The following is a 17,230-nucleotide window of genomic DNA, read 5'->3' on the forward strand; positions in this document are numbered from 1 at the left end:
GCCCTGCCCCCTAAGGTACCTGAGAACCAGCTGCAGCAGGACATCCTCACAGCTGAGGTTCAGTAGGGTCCTGAAGAGACTCAGAGACACCATGCAGAGCTGGTGGGGGGAGGGAGGAGGGAGTCACTGTAAGACCACTCTACCCTTCAAGATGTTTACCCAATGGGAAACCGCCCCCAGCCCCAGGCCCAACCAACCACTCCTAAAAAATGATATGCACAAGGCCTAGCACATAACCACTCAATAAATGATCACATGTTTGTGGGCAAGACTTCACTATTAATAGAAAGGAATGCACCATGTGTCAAATTCAATGTACTTCTATAGACCATACACATCAGCAGACTCTCTAGCTATATTCACTGGTCAGCAGAGATTCCAGCAATATTTAAATGGAATGAATATCCATAAAAAGAGACCCAAGGAAATACTAGGACTGAATAAATCATGGGAGACAACAGCTACATGATAAACAGGTAAATGGGTGTCATCAGAGACTGTAGCAACACCGTAAGGGAATGCCTACCAACGAAGAAACCTGGGAGACAGGGAACCTGGAAGAATACCAGCTGGGAAGTGGGTGGGTCTGTGAACAGGAGTCTGAGTCACTTCACCAACACCAGTGTTATCTCTCAGAAGGTAGGATAAAGAAAGCTGAAGGGCAGCTGACAGGAAAAGGAAAAAATAGGTGGGTCCACAATAGGGGAAACCTTTTGTTTTAGTAAAGGAATACAGGTGGTTAGCCCCTGGATAGACAAAGAGAACAGCCATGTGTAAGCTCTCCCTCACTCTTCTGAATCCCCACAGCACATTCTATAAACTACGCTTAGGGTAAGCATGTCAGACACCTTGAGCTCCCTGAAGACAACTTTTGGGTCTTAGTCTAGGGCACCACCTGTTACACAGTCTAGGCGCTCAACATTTACTAACTAATAATTAAAGGCCAGCGATAGTAGGAAACAGATGAAACAGTAGTTCACATTTTAGAGAGCATAGATGTTAAGGAGGTTTACTCTAAATGACAATTTTAACTAGCAATGAAAACAGACTCACTGGAAAGTGAATGCCCCCCTCCCCCACCAAGATGTCCAGAACCTATAAATTTTACCTCACATGGTAGAAGGGACTTTGAATATATGATTAAGGTTAAGGAATTTGACATGGAAAGATAATCCTGGCTTATCAAGGTGGGCCCAACCAAATTACAAGAGTTCTTAAAAGCAAAGAACCTTTTCCAGCCCTGGCTGGTACAGCTCAGTGGACTGAGCAATGGCATTAGAACCAAAGGATCACAAGTTTGATTCCTAGTCAGGGCACATGTCTGGGCTGTGGGCCAGGGACCAGCCGGGGGTCAACCATACATTGATGTTTCTCTCCCTCTCTTTCTCCTTCCCTTCCACTCTCTAAAAATAAATAAATATTTTTTTTAAAAGAACCTTTTCCAGCAAGGTCAAAAAAAAGGAAGAGAGATTTTAATCATGAGAAGGACTCAATCCACCACTGATGGCTTTGAAGATAGAAGGGGGCCATAAACCAAAAATTGGTTGGCCTTTAGAAGCTAGAAATGGTCCTCAACTGACAGCAAGCAAAAAAAAAAAAAAAAAAAGGGACTCTGAGCCCTATAACTACAATAAAATAAATTCTGCCAAAAGCTGCATGAGCGAGGAAATGGATCTTCTCTCCCAGAGCCTCCAAAGAGGGAAACAGCCCCACCAACACGGATCTTAGCCCACAGAGATGGTGTCAGACATATGATCTACAGACCTGTAAGGTAATAAATCTGTGTTGGTTTAAGTCTCTATGTTTGTGGTAATCTTTTACTATTACAGCAATAGGAAACTAACACAAACAGTTAGGCACACAGACTGGCAGCTAGTCAGTAGGATTTACTTTAAGTCACAAAAGAGGCTACAAAAGTTGCACAGTCAGGCCAACATAATCAAGCTTAAAAAGGCAACACAGTGGGAAGGAAAGCATCTGCATGATCAGCATGACATCCTGAAATCAGAAGAGATGTGGTTCCTCCAAGAGCCAGGAACCAAGACGAAATACCCCAAGAACATACAAGGCTCGAGACCAGGGGACCAAATGCGACACTGACAGTAATATATGTTAAAGACTAAAGACAATGAAGGAGAATCAAAGAAGTTAGGATAAGATTAAGAAAAAAAGCAAGATGGATAGAGGCCAGAACAAAGAAAATCAACCCCTAGAAGGAAACCAACTATCAACTGTCCTGAACATAAACAGGCATTCCTTGAGGTCAAACAGATGTAAGACCATGGTCTAATGTCAACATAATGAGAAATAAAACTGTTTTATATCTTTGTAAAATTCAAGCTTTCGCATCTATTCTCTATTGGTTTAAACCAAAAATTCTTAACCAAGACATGTATCATAATAACTCTGGAGCATTTTTTAAAATATGCATGTCATAGGCCTACTCCCAAAGATTATAACTCAAGATCTAAGGAATAGCTTAGAATCTGTTTCTATAGTTACTGTCACCTTCAAATTTGAAAGTGTACATCTTGATTCAGAAACACTTGTCTGATCAGAGATTAGAATATCTCATATATATATACCCTAACTTAGCTATTCAGAAATCTCACCTATACAAAACACATCTGAGAACCTCACCTACCTGGAACCTACTACCAAGTACCTTGATTATGTAGAACAGTTTTCTAGAACACTTAGTGATCCAAGAACTTGTTTTAAACACAAGGACCTATGGAACTCCAATTATTTGTAATAAAAGAAGGAAACAAAAATGGTTCCAGAGCCAAAATAAATGCCAGAAAGTCCATGGCTAAATTAATGCTTCATTCCCCCAGAAATACTTCAGATCCTTATTATATGGAAACTATTTACTCCTATTTTATATATATTTCTGATAGTTAAAATCCAAACTTCTCACCATGGTCTACAACGCCATGCACAATCTGAACCCTACCCACTCCTCTACTTTCATCCAATTCCCTTCTCCCCTCACTCACTACACCTCCTGTCACACTGGTCTTTCACTTCCTCAAACGTGTTAAGCTCCTCCCTATTTGTTGACCTTTGCAGGCTGCTCCATCGGGCTAGACTTCCACTTGCTCTTCAATAAGCTAACTCCTGCATGACCTTTAAGTCTCAGCTCGATGTCACTCCTCAGAGAGGTTGTTTGTTTTTCTACCATGTTTGGTTTTTCATTACAATGACCACAATTTTCAATTATTTTAGTAATGTGTTTGCTAATAAAGATAATAAATTTGTGTTGTTTTAAGTCACTATGGTTGGGTAATCTGTTATTATAACAGGAAACTAATACAAATAGTCAGGCACACAGACTGGCTAGTCAGTAAGATCTACTTTAAGTCACAAAAGAGGCTACGGAAGTTACAAAGTCAGGCCAACATAATTCAGCTACACAGAAGGCTTCATGAAGTCATCGACCATGCCTACTTGGTTTACCATTATACACTCAGTACTAGAGAACATTATGGCACATAGTGAACATTCAACAGAAATGTTCAAGAAGGAATGTAAGTAGATAGGTGGATGGGTGCCCCAAGATATAGCAGTTCAAATGCAGCAAATCCAAAAGGGGAAAAAAGGTAAGCATACCAGCAGGAGCTGGGTCAGCTATCAAAGCAGACACAAAACCTAAAAAAGTGATCCTGAGTCACCCACAACAGGCCACAGAGCACTGCACAACTAAAAAGAACCTCATGTTAATGCTACATCGCAAGTGTAGCACAATGTCAAAACATACAGCCATAATGAGCAGCCACAGTCACCCACAAAAGGAAACTGTGTTCTAGAGTTATAAACTACAAAAGCAGGGGAATAGATTAAAATCTGTACCCAAAATGGTTAAAAGTTAGATAACTAAAGTCAATGCTGTCAACTTTAAAGTCAACTGCTGGAGACAACAGCCAACAAAAGGGCAGTAACACCATTCCAGAACAAAGTTTAGAGAGAGAAGATGGCTCTAAGCCAGGACAGAGGTAAAGGTCATACCCGGGAGTTGCTGCCAATACGGGCAACGAGGGTGTCAAGGATGGTGTGGGTGTCATGCCGGTGTAACAGCAGGAATCGCAGGAAAGTACGGAGCAAGGCAGGCTCTGAGATACTGCGTAGGAAAAGTTCCAGATAGGCGGTACTGGCGATCATCTCCTCCACAGAGGTCTGGATAAAGGGAAGGGAAAGTTTGGAAATTTAGGGTTTCCCTGAACATACACTGAGCTGTTTTACCTGAGTTTTAAGAAGAAACCAGGAGCATATAGGGAAAGAAAGAAGGAGTACCTAGCCCACTGTCTCCCACATTGGTCTTGACATTGAAGTTGCCACCCCTTGGCCTATTCCCCTATTCTGTCTTGCTACCCATGACTCTCACCTTGTGCAGGGCAGGGCCCATGACAGGTACCAGGAACCCATTATGGATATAATCAACCAGCTGCTTCTGCACCAGAGGGTGAGCCACCTGTAAGGGTGCAAGAAGGAGGCGGGAGGACTGTGAAGGGAACAACAGTCTGAACGAAAGTAGAGTGGTACAAGTAGGCACCCTACCCCCAAGACGACAGAATAGCAGAACTCCAGAAAGTGCACCCCCTCCCACATCATGTGCTTAGGCTAGACCAATTGGGAACCCCAGTCCCACCTGAATGACTGCATTGCAGAACTCTAGGGAACTCATGAAGAGCGCAAGGGCTGGCACTCCCAGCCAGTCCTCCCGTCGCAGGCAGTGCCAATCGTCCCCTGGAACTTCAATCTTTCGGGGCAGTGAGGAGTACAGGGCACTCAGCCCTGTGGCCAGCACCTGTTGGCCACCCCCAAAGACAGGTTATGAAGGCTCAGACAATATAAAACACAGGAAGAGGGAACTTACTAGAGTTTTGATTGGAGTAGGGGAAGAGCTATTACCAGAGCAGGTATTTAATTACCCAATGTTTCAGTCATCTAGGAACTTTGGCCCATGAAGAAGCTTAGTATTTGGTCCACCCACCTAAGCCCATGTTTCATCCCCATCCCGCCTCCAGGCACTGCTTTCAAATCCACGAGGCTAGTTTCTGAGGAAAGAGCCCTGATACAGAGACCCTCTCAATCTCCTGTCCAATGCCCACACACCATACCCTACCTCCCCCGCATTCCAGGGGGTGCTAACCGGGCAGAAGTAAGAGTGATCTGCAATGTAGCGACCCACGGTGGGGCTCCCAGCTGACAGAGCCATAAGCAGGAGTAGGGCATCACGGGCCTGCTGGCCCAGGGTGCCCTCTCGATGGACGAAGGGAACAAGGAGAGAAAAAAGGAGGAGACGGGGAGCAGCTCCAGGCTCAGGAGGTGGCTGCAGGAAGAACTCAAGCAATGAAGGCTCCCGGGCCAGACAAACACACAACTGGCTGAGAAGTAGCACCAGGCCTTCATCCAGTGCTGGACTACTGGATACAGGGTGGCCACAGGCATCCAGCAAGGTCAGCAGAGCCTCACGAACTGGACCATGGCGCAACAGTGGCTGGCGAGCTTCGCTCACCAGCATCTCAAACAGTTTCAGTTGCTCAGCCCGCCGTTCTTCAACCCCATCCCCAAGCCCATCCCACTGAAGTTGCCATGCCAACACACGAGTTAGCAGATCCTCGCGCAGAGCAAACTCCAGAAGGGGCCCAGGGGCAGTGGGGGCTGAAGGGACTGCACGATCCTCTGCCAGCAGCGTCAACATCTGGTAAGTATGGTTGCACACAGCGCTGAGATCATCTGCACCCCCAGGAGCTACCCGGGGGCCTTGCCGCTCCAAGATTCGTACCACCTGGACAACAGGACAGAAGAAAGAAGGACTCTAAGATGACTACAGTGATTAAATGGGTCAATGACAGAATGCAGAGGTTAGGAGGACTCAGGAAGCCAGCAGACTAGGCCTTTTAGCATATAGTCCCCTACCTGGGACCAGTGATTCTTGAAGACCATAAGACAAGTCTCAGGGTCAGCCATGACAGGGGTCTGCTGACTGGCCCCTTGAGTTACACGGTGCCCAGGGCCCCGGGAGGCCAGTCGGCTCAGCCAGTTCATCCTCTCCATGAGGAAGGCTGGGCAGGGCCAGCGGCCAGAGTATCACACTCTGAGACTTTGCCAGTTGGAGGCCTTCTCCACTTGTGTTTCCAGTCAGCTTCATCCGGTCTGTAGGAGCCAGCAGCTGGCCATGGAGCCAGAAGATGCCCAGGCTGGAGTGGCAAGCCCAGAGGTTACTGCCCAGTCCAGACTTGCAAATCTAATTCAAAGAGAGAGAATGGAAGAGGTCAACAGAAGTTTGCCACTCTCCACTACCCAGCAGAAAGAACTCAGAACTACTAGTCCACTGAAAACTCCACACATACATACACACACACAATGAGCAGCTTAAACTTAACATATCTAAAACAGAACTCATTTCTACCACTAAACCTACTACACCCTCAGCCTTCTCTATCTCCATAATAATCAACATTCGCCTACACACTCAGGCCAAAATCCTGGATGTCATCCTCATTTCTTTTCCTTACTCCTAATATCCAGTTCATCAGCAAACTCTTATCATCTCTACTTTCAAAATAGGTCTCACTACTGCAACAGCTTCCAATTTGGGATCCAGGCTTCCAGTCTTCTCCCCTGAGTGTCTATTCTTCAAACAGCAAACAGAGCATTATTTTTAAAACCTAAATTTTCTATCTCTTCTGCTGAATACCCTCCAATGATTTCCTATCACACCAGTCATTATCCAAATCCCTTACCTTGGCCTATAGAGCCCTGTATAATCTAACCTGTGTAACCTGCTGCCATCCTCTTCCTCACTCAGACTTTACACACACAGGCCTTTGTGAATACTTCCCCATTCCCTGTGCCTGGAATGCTCTTCTGATCCTCACATTACTCCCATCTCTCAGGTCTTTTCAAATGCCATCTCCTAGGAGAGGCCTTACTCAACAATTCTATCTAAATAGCACATCTTCCCACCTTCACTTTCTAGCTGCCTAATCCTACTTTCTTCTTAGCAATTTTCAGTACCTGAAATTATTTATTTGTCTATATTCCCCACTAGAAAGTAAGCTCACAGAGGGCGTGGTTTATGTTTTCTTTACCATTGTGCCTAAAGACTCAATTATTTGTTGAATGTGTGAATACTTAAGTGAATTGAGTGAATGAATGAACAAACAGATGAATGAACAAATAAACAATCAAGAAACCCAGTCTTGATCTGACTCCAGCCCTATTGTACTGCTGAGGAATAAATTTTATTCTGCCTATCACTATTATTCACGGTTCCCTCCTTAAAAACCTGCCCAGTAGGAAATGGGCAAACAGACCCTTAATTGTCTGAATTATCTGAATACTCTTAAAAGGTAGAAATGCAGAACCAATAAAAGAATAGAACAACAGACACACTCCTATGTACACACATATTCCCCACTCCTGTCAGACACCCATACTCACTCCTGGGGACAGGGCATGACACCCTCACTAAAGAAAGGGGAAAAAGCACCAAAAGAGCTGTTGGCTCACAGTTCCTCCTCTTTCACACCCACCACACCCCTCAGCAGGATTGTCTCTCATAAAAGCAAAAACTTCAGAGGAAAGGTGTGGTTTAGTTGTCCTTCCTCTTTATACTCAGCAAGAGCTGAAGAAACTCCGGGACCTGGCAACAGCCCCACACTGCCATCCCCTTCAACCCAGACCCTCTCCCTCACCACTCCCAGCTCACAACCAAAGGAATACGGCACCTGTGCTTAAGGAAACCCTCCGTGGGACAGGAGGCAGTCTTACAAAGAGTGGAACCAGTCCTAAAGAGCAGCAAGACTCACTGACAAAGTACTGGGCACTTTGCTACATAAGCACTAGAAATATGGAGATGAATAAAAACTGCTGGGGAGCATTAAAAAAATTCTAGTAAATATTATAAACACAAGAACTGTGTTTTGCAGACCACAGGATGCATCTAGGTTTTAGAGGAAAATAGAAAACAAAATTTTGAAGCAAAAAATGTGGTAAAATATTTAATAATATAAATAACATAATATTTCACCAATGTAAATGTAAAGCTACATTCAGACTGTAAGACACAACCCTATTTTCCTCCCAAATCTGTGTGTGGGTAGGAAGGGGGGAGAAATGTGCGTCTTATAATCCAAGAAATACAATATTTATAAGCTTGGGGGCATAAAAGAAAGCAACTAATTCTGCCTGGGAGGTTATAAAAGGATCTCAGAAAGGTTGTTACCTGACTTAAATCTTCAATGATAGACACTGGCAACAAAGACAGCAAAGGGAAAGGCCTTGTTCATACTGAGAACGGTGTGTACAGAACTATGGAGCTACGAAAGACCATGACCAATGGGAAGACCAGCTGCAAATTTGGTGTGGCTTACAGACTATATAGAGAAGAAAGATATAATATTGAGTTGGAGAGTAAATATGGGTAAAAGTTATAATATCACTGAATACCATGCTAAGGAGTTTGGGTTTTATCTATGGACACCCTGGAGACAAAGGTTGTTAAACAAGGAAATGACAAGATCAAATTTGCCTTTAAAAATATGTCAAATAGCAGTATAAGGTGGAGCAGAGAAACAGATGGCAATGGAGAGTTTATGAGCATCAATTTCAACAATCTTTAAAAAAAAAAAGACGGTATAAACTAAGCTGGTATGGTCAAGATTAGAAAAGAAAAGGTAAATCTGAGATTCACCTCTACCTTAGCATGTCCCACATGGAAATTATTTATATCTCTAATATCTCTACCATTAATAGCAAGTTCCTTAACAAAGTGACCATATCATTCACTCTTCTTTGAAATTCAGTGGAAACACAGTGCCTGGCATTCAAAAATGCCTGTGGAACTGAATGATGACTTTAAAATAATTGTAACACCTAACATATATTAAGCACTTATTATGTGCCAGGCTCTATTCTAAGTACTACATATAATAACTCACTTAAACTTCATAAAAACACCAGATATACTATTATCTCCATTTTACACACGAGGAAGCCTAAAAAGGTTAAATAAACTACCAAAGCTAGACAGCCAGTAAGTGCAACTGGGATGCATATGCAGAAAATCTGCCTCCAGATTTAACTCACTTATGAAATAAAAGCAACAAGACATGGCAAATAAATGGAGGATAAGAGAAGACCCTAATATGAAGTATAGAAGACTCAGTAAAACATAATGCACTAACAGACCAGGAACAAATAACAAAGGGAATTGTGTTTTAGAAAAGAGAATAAGTATAGTTTTAGACATGTTTTGACACACATACAGAATATCCATGATGTCCAGAAAATAAGTAAAAATATTATATTTGAGGTCAAGAGTGAAATCAAGACAAGAGATAAAAATCCAGGAATCATCAGCTTGGTAGATAAAGCTATGAAAGTGGGTGGGACCATCCAGAGTTCAGTAGATCACAAAAAGAGCTGAGGGTGACATCCCTGGGAAAACCAGGATTTAGAAAAGCAAAGGAAGAGGGCTCAAAGAAAACTATGAAGTCAGCCATAAATGGGAGGAGAAATCCAAGAAATAGTGGTAATCTAGAAATCAAGCGGGAAAACGTTTCAAGAAACTGGAGGTTCCGATAGTGTATAGTCTACAGAGATTAAGAAGAACGAAGATAGAAAATGGTCAACTGGTTTTAGCAATCAAGTTTTCGATAACCTTAGGAAAGTAGCTGGTTAAAGAATGACTTCAAGCCAAAGATAAGTAAGATACAGTTTCAGGAAATTCAATAATATAGAGAAGGAGGAAAAGAGGGCAACAGCTTAAAAAAGTTGAGAGGGGTGGTGGGGAGTCCAGAGAATTTTTATTGTTTGGTTTGGTCTGGTTGTAGACTGGGGAGCCTCAAAGGTATTTGTCAAGTAAGGAAAAGAAATCTGGAGAAAATAACAGGTGATGGGTAAATAAGATGGGAATAACTGACAAAAAAAATAAGGTACAGGATTAGTCAGAGAAAAAAGAGGTATACCACTTTCTCTAAGAAAGGAGATAACAGAAATAAATGAAGGATGGATGCCACTTCAGATAAATCCAAAATCTGAAAGAGGGAAGCAAATATCTACCACTACCACCCCCAGCCAACCTTCCATCTACCATTCACCCAAGGCAGTGGGGGGCAAGGAGAAGGGGTGAGAAGGTGGCAGAGCCAAAGAATGGAAGCTCAGTCTTTCACGCATGGTTTCCTATAAACCATCAAAAACAGTTACTCAAACTACTATCAGCAGCAGGAATACACCAGAAAAGGTACTTACCCATCATCTGCCCAAATACTTACAGTCCCAAGTAGGCATGGGATGAAGGCAAAGCCAACAGCTGAAAATCTTGGTAAGAAGTCTCATGTTACTAGCCTTACTAGCCCACTCGCTGTTATTAGCCCTGAGATACTGGGTCATCCTTGTTGGATTCCTTAAACTCTGCCCATGTCTCTGTAAACATCAACCCTGTATTAAATTGTCCCAAACTCAATTCATGCCATCTGTTACCTGCAAAGACCCTGACTGAGACAACAGTATTATTGTTTACAGACTGCTTTCTCAATCACATCTCATTTGAGGACTGAAAATAAATAGTCACCCTATGGTCAAGCAAGAGAAACACAAAGAAGTAGGTAAAGCATGGGTTCTGGAGTCCCTCAAAGGCTTGAATCTCAGGCCACCACTTTCCAGCTGTAAGAACTTAAATAATCACTTCACACACTGGAGCCTCTCAGTTCCCTCATCTATAAATTTCTGATGAAATAAGTATTGTTACTGTTTTAGGAATTAAATAAGATAACCTATGTACCACTGCAGGCATAAAGGCAGGTGCTCTATAAATGACATTTACCTTTCCCCACTTCCCACTCCTGATCCCGTGAGATTCCCTCACCTCTGACTGCGAGGAAAGATCTAACCTGCCCTAATATGTCACTCCTCACCATCTCACACTCACACCCGTCAGCTGAAGGAAGGTCAAGCATACAATCTCAGCAAAGCAAGGCGTTAAAAGTGTCCAAAACCAAACTGCCTCCAGCTACTTGAACTCAGTTCCAAAGATTAACCAACCTGCATTGCAATGTACCTGGGTGCCCCCTTCTGTTCCACTGGTTAACCAACAAAGGGCACTGCTCACAGACCTAAGGGGGACTAGCCCCCAGTACCTTTCCTCACCCCCACCCCCTCTTTTCAAAGACCCCAAGGACAAGAGCCAGGCTGGAATCAGTGTCTCAGAACCTAAAAGCTGACACTTAATCTGTTCATGTACTACAGAAATATAAGAAATCATGGTCTGGTGCCCCTCATCACCTAGTTAGACTTCCTCACTCTCTGTTAACCTCTGTAAAGTTCAGAATAAGACAAAAAAAGATTATGGAATCACCACCCTATTACTGTGCCTCTTTCTCCCATAGCAAAGACTAGGAAAAAGGTGGACCCCCCCACCCCCTTTACAGATTTACCTTCAGGTTCCAACCACAGGGGGGAAAAGTAAAGGAGAAGATAACCTTTCAGACCCACAAAAAGCCAAGATTAGGCACTCACCTAGAGCCCAAAATACAGCCTCACAGGCACACTCGGCCAGTGTTCACCAACCTTGGAACAGTAACCACAAGGCAGGAAGTGGCTCAGTCTCACTCCTGAACCTTTGCCCTAGGAGAGGCAAACTAAAAAAGGGAGGTGGGGGTAGGGATACACCTGCCAATACCTACAACAGACAGAAAGGGACCAGAGTGGCCTTCTAAGAACAGGTCAGTAAAATCCTAAGGCTTCTCTTCCTAAACAAGATGACTGATATTGATATAAGAGGTATGGATGGGCTGTGACCCCTAAGTAGTGAAAGCAAAAAAACTGGATTAAAACCTCATAGAAATGGGGGGGTAGGGAACTACCTCAAAGAAGCCTAACCACCTAGAGTTCAGCTTACATAACTTGTCTATCCCTCAGTCTATGTGTGTGAGACAAATGGTCTATCAGTGTATGGTCCCAACTCACCACTTCACCTCTCCCCAGTACAACCTCTGCTTCTTACAGGAGATCCTCTCATCCGACTCCAGCAGAGCCCTTGTAACTCACCATGTGAATCACACTGTAACTCCCCTTTACAACAGTGAATCCCCATGTCACATACATGGTTACCTCTACCCCTGCTGGGTGAGGATGTCAAAGATGTCATCAAAAGGAGTGACGCTGAACTAAATCTTAAAGAAGAAGAAAGTTCAATGAGCAGAGAAGAAAAAACATTCCTAGTAGAGGAAGCAGTTTGCGATTTCAAGGCTCAAAAAAAGTAACAAGTTTGTTAGAAAAAACTGTGAACAATTTATTCAAGCTAGAACAAAGTAAGGAGTGGCAGGAGATGAAGCTGGAGAGGTGAGCTGAGGCCAAATGATGCCACATTAAAGAATTTGGATGTTGTCCTACAAAACACAAAGAGCCAAAACTTTTTAAACTGAAGAATTCTATGATCTGATTTGTATTTTTCAGAAAGATCATTCCAGGGATGAACAAGAAAAAAAAAAAAAAACAAGTTTGAAGGTAGGAGACTGTTGGGGGCAAAAAGAAGTACAGATGAGAGATGAAGAAATTAAAGCTTTATCAATGAAGCTGTATTGCAATGGAAATAGAAAGAGAGATATCAAAACAGAAAATATATTAAGATTTTAATGACTGATTAAATGCAAGGGGTGAAGGAGCAGAAAGAAAGGAAGATGACGTGGAAGTCCTTGCCTGGATTGAGATGGGGCATAAGGTGAAAAAGCAGGCTTTCAGAGCAAAGACAATGAGTTCTGTTTTGGACATGTTAAATTTGAGATACATCTGGAGATATATAGCAGCTCACTTAACAGATATAATTGGAACACAGGAAGAGACTGAGATAGATACAGAGATGTAATCACCTCACTATCATATATTTTTGTATTTTATTTTTCCTCTAAATTTAAATTATTTTTTTCATGTGTCTATCTTTCCTAACCAGATTGAGAATTCCTTAAGACCTCAGAGGACCATGTCTTATTTACCTTGTTATCTCATAAAATGTGAGCACCACAAGGGCAGACTATATGTTAAAGTATTTGCTGAATAAAAGGAATTAATATATAAATGCATGAATTTGTTCTCCCAGCACTTGGAAGAATGCCTGGCACTAGCAAATGTGGAATATATGGTTACACGCATGTTTCCATCTCTACATCATCACCCTCATCTGTTTCATCTTCTCAGATCTACCACGGAGCTACATGTCCATTATGTTTAATGTACTATTCAATAAGGTTATATTACTCAACAAAGAATTCAGTGTAGCAAATAATAAGCTTACCAAACCCAGTGATTTCTACAAAATATCCAAGAATTTAGAATAGTCCCAAAGAACCCTCTGACATAGCATCCTATCACTAGCACGATGTGATCCAGGTATCATGCATACCTGTTCCTATCTCACTGCCACCATATTAAGCAGAACCCTCATCCCTATGTCACCCTCAAACTACCTTCCATCTTTCATCAATTGCAAATCATAAAAACACTCCCTGCCACTATAATGTCCTCCACGTCATCATAATCCTTCTTACACCTCATGTGCCTTTTTAGTCCATATCACCTACACTCTCTATTACAAACTTTCTTTCTCCAAGTCACTCTCAGTCTCAAGAGACCAAACTTTGGACTCAACTTTGGCACTTTATCACTATGTGGCCTCTGGCTTCTGCATTTGATTCCTCATCTATAAAATAAGAACTCCTGCCCTTGCCTATTTCACAAGGTATCTATGTAAATCCAGTAAAATGTGAGATTGCTTTATAAAGCATAATGCTGTTCAGAGATAGAAGTTTTTTAGAATTACTCTATAAAGACATGCTTCGTCACCATACTACAACAACCACATCATCACTCTAAATTTCTGGAATTTACTAACCAGTGGGGATATTTTTTAAATATTAAAATGTAGGAGTGTTTTTTAAATAAGACCATTTTTTTAAAAACCCTCCATCTTTTATTACCATTACTTCATTAGTGGGAGAGCACTTTAACACCAAAATAGAAATAATAATCTCAGATTAAATTTTTTATGAAAAACTCATGTTTTACATGTTGTCTTTCTTTCCTTCCCCCTTGGGTAGATGAAAACTTTATCGTGGACTGACAAAATCCCTGGCCCAGTGTTTAAATCCCTGCTCCCATAACAGGGTTTACCCTGTTATGATACATGTAGGTTCTATAGGGTTCTGAGAGTCCGAACAGGTTGCCAAGAGTTCAGCCAGCATGAAAACTTTTTTGGCCTCCAGAAAGAAGCAATGAGAACATACCATGGAACAGAATAGTAATTCGTTCTGATGCTGAGTCTCTGGAATAGAATGGGAACTTCGGCTGCCCCTAATTCTCAGAAGGGTCTAGGTAGGCAAGCTCTAGCTCTTCCTGATGAGGAGGAAGCTGTCTAAGCCTTGTGGCAAACTGTCAGCAGAGAGGAAAATGTACTGATGTGAAACTAACTTGATATCATCACTGAGTGTCAATCCTACTTTGCAGAACTTTCAAAATTTTCACGTGTATGTGGGTTGGCAGGAAGATAGGGACTTGTAAATGCTAATAAAGTGATGCCAATATCAGGTCATGGGGGAAGGGATAAAATACAAAGGTACAGGACAAAACTTCTGGGGGCAAGAGAAATATTTAGTATCTTGAAAGTGGTTTCACAGACGTAAACATGTCAAAACGTCCAACATGTACATTTTAAATACAAGCAGTTTACTGTACATGAATTTATCTAAAGTTGTTTTTTTTTTTTTTTACCGTAAAAATATGAGAGCAAAGCCTTCCTGTTTGGGAGCCTAAATATGTTGTATGTAACAAACCATGTGACTTCCAAGAAAGTAGAATTAGCAACTGAACGTGGTTAATCCAATATATATGACAACCATCAAAGCCCCACAGCNAGAAATATTTAGTATCTTGAAAGTGGTTTCACAGATGTAAACATGTCAAAACGTCCAACATGTACATTTTAAATACAAGCAGTTTACTGTACATAAATTTATCTAAAGTTGTTTTTTTTTTTTTTTACCGTAAAAATATGAGAGCAAAGCCTTCCTGTTTGGGAGCCTAAATATGTTGTATGTAACAAACCATGTGACTTCCAAGAAAGTAGAATTAGCAACTGAACGTGGTTAATCCAATATATATGACAACCATCAAAGCCCCACAGCTCACCGTAGGTGAGGGACAGCAGAAGAGTAAGGCTACCCAGAATCAGGTGGAAAGAAAACAAAAATAGGCAGTCACAGCCCTAAAACCTCCATGAGAGAGACCACCGTCAAGCTTGCAGTCCCAAATAAGAACCTGAGAGAATGGGGGGTCCCAGCGATTACTCTGTTGAACACTAAGCCCCCCAAATTATTTCATAGTTATTCTCGCCCATGATGCCTTTTTTTTTGTCCTCCGAAATATGTAGGACTCACAGGAGCTGAAGAGCCAAGTGCACTACCCAAGTGCACTTGGGTACTTCTACCCAAGCTGTCCTACTCAGTCTACAACTACTACTCTCAATGGCCAGGGCAGTCCACTGAATGAGACTTCAGAACCAAGCTCTCACCCTTATTCAAATCTCAGTACCCTCAGTCCTTCCTCCCATGCCGTGTCCTCAACTCCCTCACCAATTCACCAGCAGCCTATCCGCTCCAGCCTCAGCCCTTTCCTCTCCCCCACACTGCACGGGCCTTACCCCCACATTCGGGTCCCGGCGCTGTCCCTCACCCCCGCCCACAGGAGCCCCAGCCCCCTCCTGTTCACAAGTCCCTTCCACTCGACCCTTCGGAAACATTGCACAGCCCCTCATACAAGCCAGCTCCTTACTTGCCCACCCACTCCTAGGCTCTAACCCTGCTCCCCTACCTGAGACTCGGCCCCTCATCAGATGCCAGCCCCCAGCCCTGTCCACCCACAACCCATACAGTCACCAAAACTAGGGCCGTCATGCCCCACTCTTTCATTCCCTCGCGTGCTCTCGTAGCCCTCTGGCCCATACTCACCGCTCACTCACGGAACACCGATTCCAACCAGGCCCGACTGCCGCGGAACCGCTAGGTGAGTTCAGGCCGCCGCCATCACTCCTCAGACGCACCAGCCGCGCCCCGCCCCGCGCCCAGTGCCCCACGCAATCCCTGCCCCCGCGCAATACACGTAACTGCCCAGAGACGCACTACTGGGCAATGGCGTGCCAGCTCATTGGCTGGACCAGGCCTCAGCCAGAGCGTCGATGCCTGTTTCCCGGCAACGACGGAGCGCAGGGGCGGGGTCGCCGACGGCCCGGCTAGAACGGTGTATAGCCTCTTCCCCAGATCCCGCCTCTTCGTGCGGTACACCCCGCCCCTGAGAAGGACGCAATCGCCATCGTGTTGGGGAAAGACCTGTGGGGAGTTGGAGGCCGACGGGCTAGAGGTGGAGCTTGGGAAGGAAGGGTTGAACCTGAAGGCAGAAGGCGGGACCTAAGAAGGGACGCGACTTTAAGAGCCCAGGAAAGACCGGGGAGCTGGGGCGTAGGAACGAGCTAGGGGCTAGAAGGGGAGGGACACTGCCACGGGCGCTGGGCTGCGTTTGGAGTGGAAGGGCGGGCGTGGAAGGGGCGGGGTTAGCGCGAAAGTATAGGTCTGAGTGGAGGTGTGATCAGGTGGGCGGTGCCTGTTGTAAAGGTGATCCCTGAGAGGGCTGACCGCCACCAGTTCAAGTCAGCTTTGCTTGAACCGTGTGCATGGCTTGAATTGTGCCTCTGGGCTCTGACCGCTCCTTTCGTCTACTCAACACCTGCACTTAAGCACATGGAATAAACGTCTTTATGTCAGGCGAGATTCCAGAACGATTAGGACAGGCCTAGGCCCTCCAGGACTTGCCATTTAACTAAATAATTGCAACATAACGTAGTTAAGTGCTATGGAGGAATAGCACACGATGTGATTTCTGTCTAGAAGCTGAGGAACAAGAAGGGCGCAGGGACTTGGGGAAGCCTTCCAGAAGGAGATGATGTCTGAGCAGTCTTGTAAAACAAACAAGACTAAAATAGACTAAGAGATATGAAAGTTTCAGATAACGTCTGTAGTTTAGTTGAAAGTATTGTATCAATGTTAATTCCTTAGTTTTCATCATTGTACTCTGGTTATATAAAATGATAACGGGAACGTGGGTAAGAAGTTTACAAGAACTTTCTGTCCTATTTTTGTAACTTTTCTGTAATTTTAAAGTTGGTTGAAAATAAAAA

The 17,230-nt window shown here is 43.4% G+C and overlaps 1 protein-coding gene across 8 annotated transcripts in view; it reads right to left on the reverse strand.

Annotated features, from left to right (window-relative positions):
• FHIP1B (FHF complex subunit HOOK interacting protein 1B) overlaps positions 1–16,118 on the reverse strand; it is a 25,347-nt gene extending 9,229 nt beyond the window's left edge. For 4 of the 8 annotated variants that reach the window (XM_037051574.1, XM_037051577.1, XM_037051570.1 and 1 more), the window contains exons 1-7: positions 16,008–16,118; positions 5,923–6,250; positions 5,153–5,791; positions 4,649–4,807; positions 4,385–4,471; positions 4,009–4,176; positions 20–99 (exon numbers count right to left, since the gene is read on the reverse strand). In XM_037051574.1, coding sequence (XP_036907469.1) covers positions 20–99; positions 4,009–4,176; positions 4,385–4,471; positions 4,649–4,807; positions 5,153–5,791; positions 5,923–6,060 — 1,271 coding nt within the window. In that variant the 5' untranslated portion in view covers positions 6,061–6,250; positions 16,008–16,118. Of the gene's footprint in view, positions 1–19; positions 100–4,008; positions 4,177–4,384; positions 4,472–4,648; positions 4,808–5,152; positions 5,792–5,922; positions 6,251–11,526; positions 11,635–14,288; positions 14,434–16,007 lie in introns of all 8 variants that reach the window. The other 4 variants (XM_037051571.1, XM_037051572.1, XM_037051573.1 and 1 more) reach the window with 4 other exon arrangements.
• Positions 16,119–17,230: the final 1,112 nt, after the last annotated feature.

The sequence above is a fragment of the Sturnira hondurensis genome, unplaced genomic scaffold, assembly GCF_014824575.4.
Source record: "Sturnira hondurensis isolate 20B ecotype Veracruz unplaced genomic scaffold, ASM1482457v3 Scaffold0007378, whole genome shotgun sequence".
Classification (NCBI taxonomy): Eukaryota; Metazoa; Chordata; class Mammalia; order Chiroptera; family Phyllostomidae; genus Sturnira; species Sturnira hondurensis.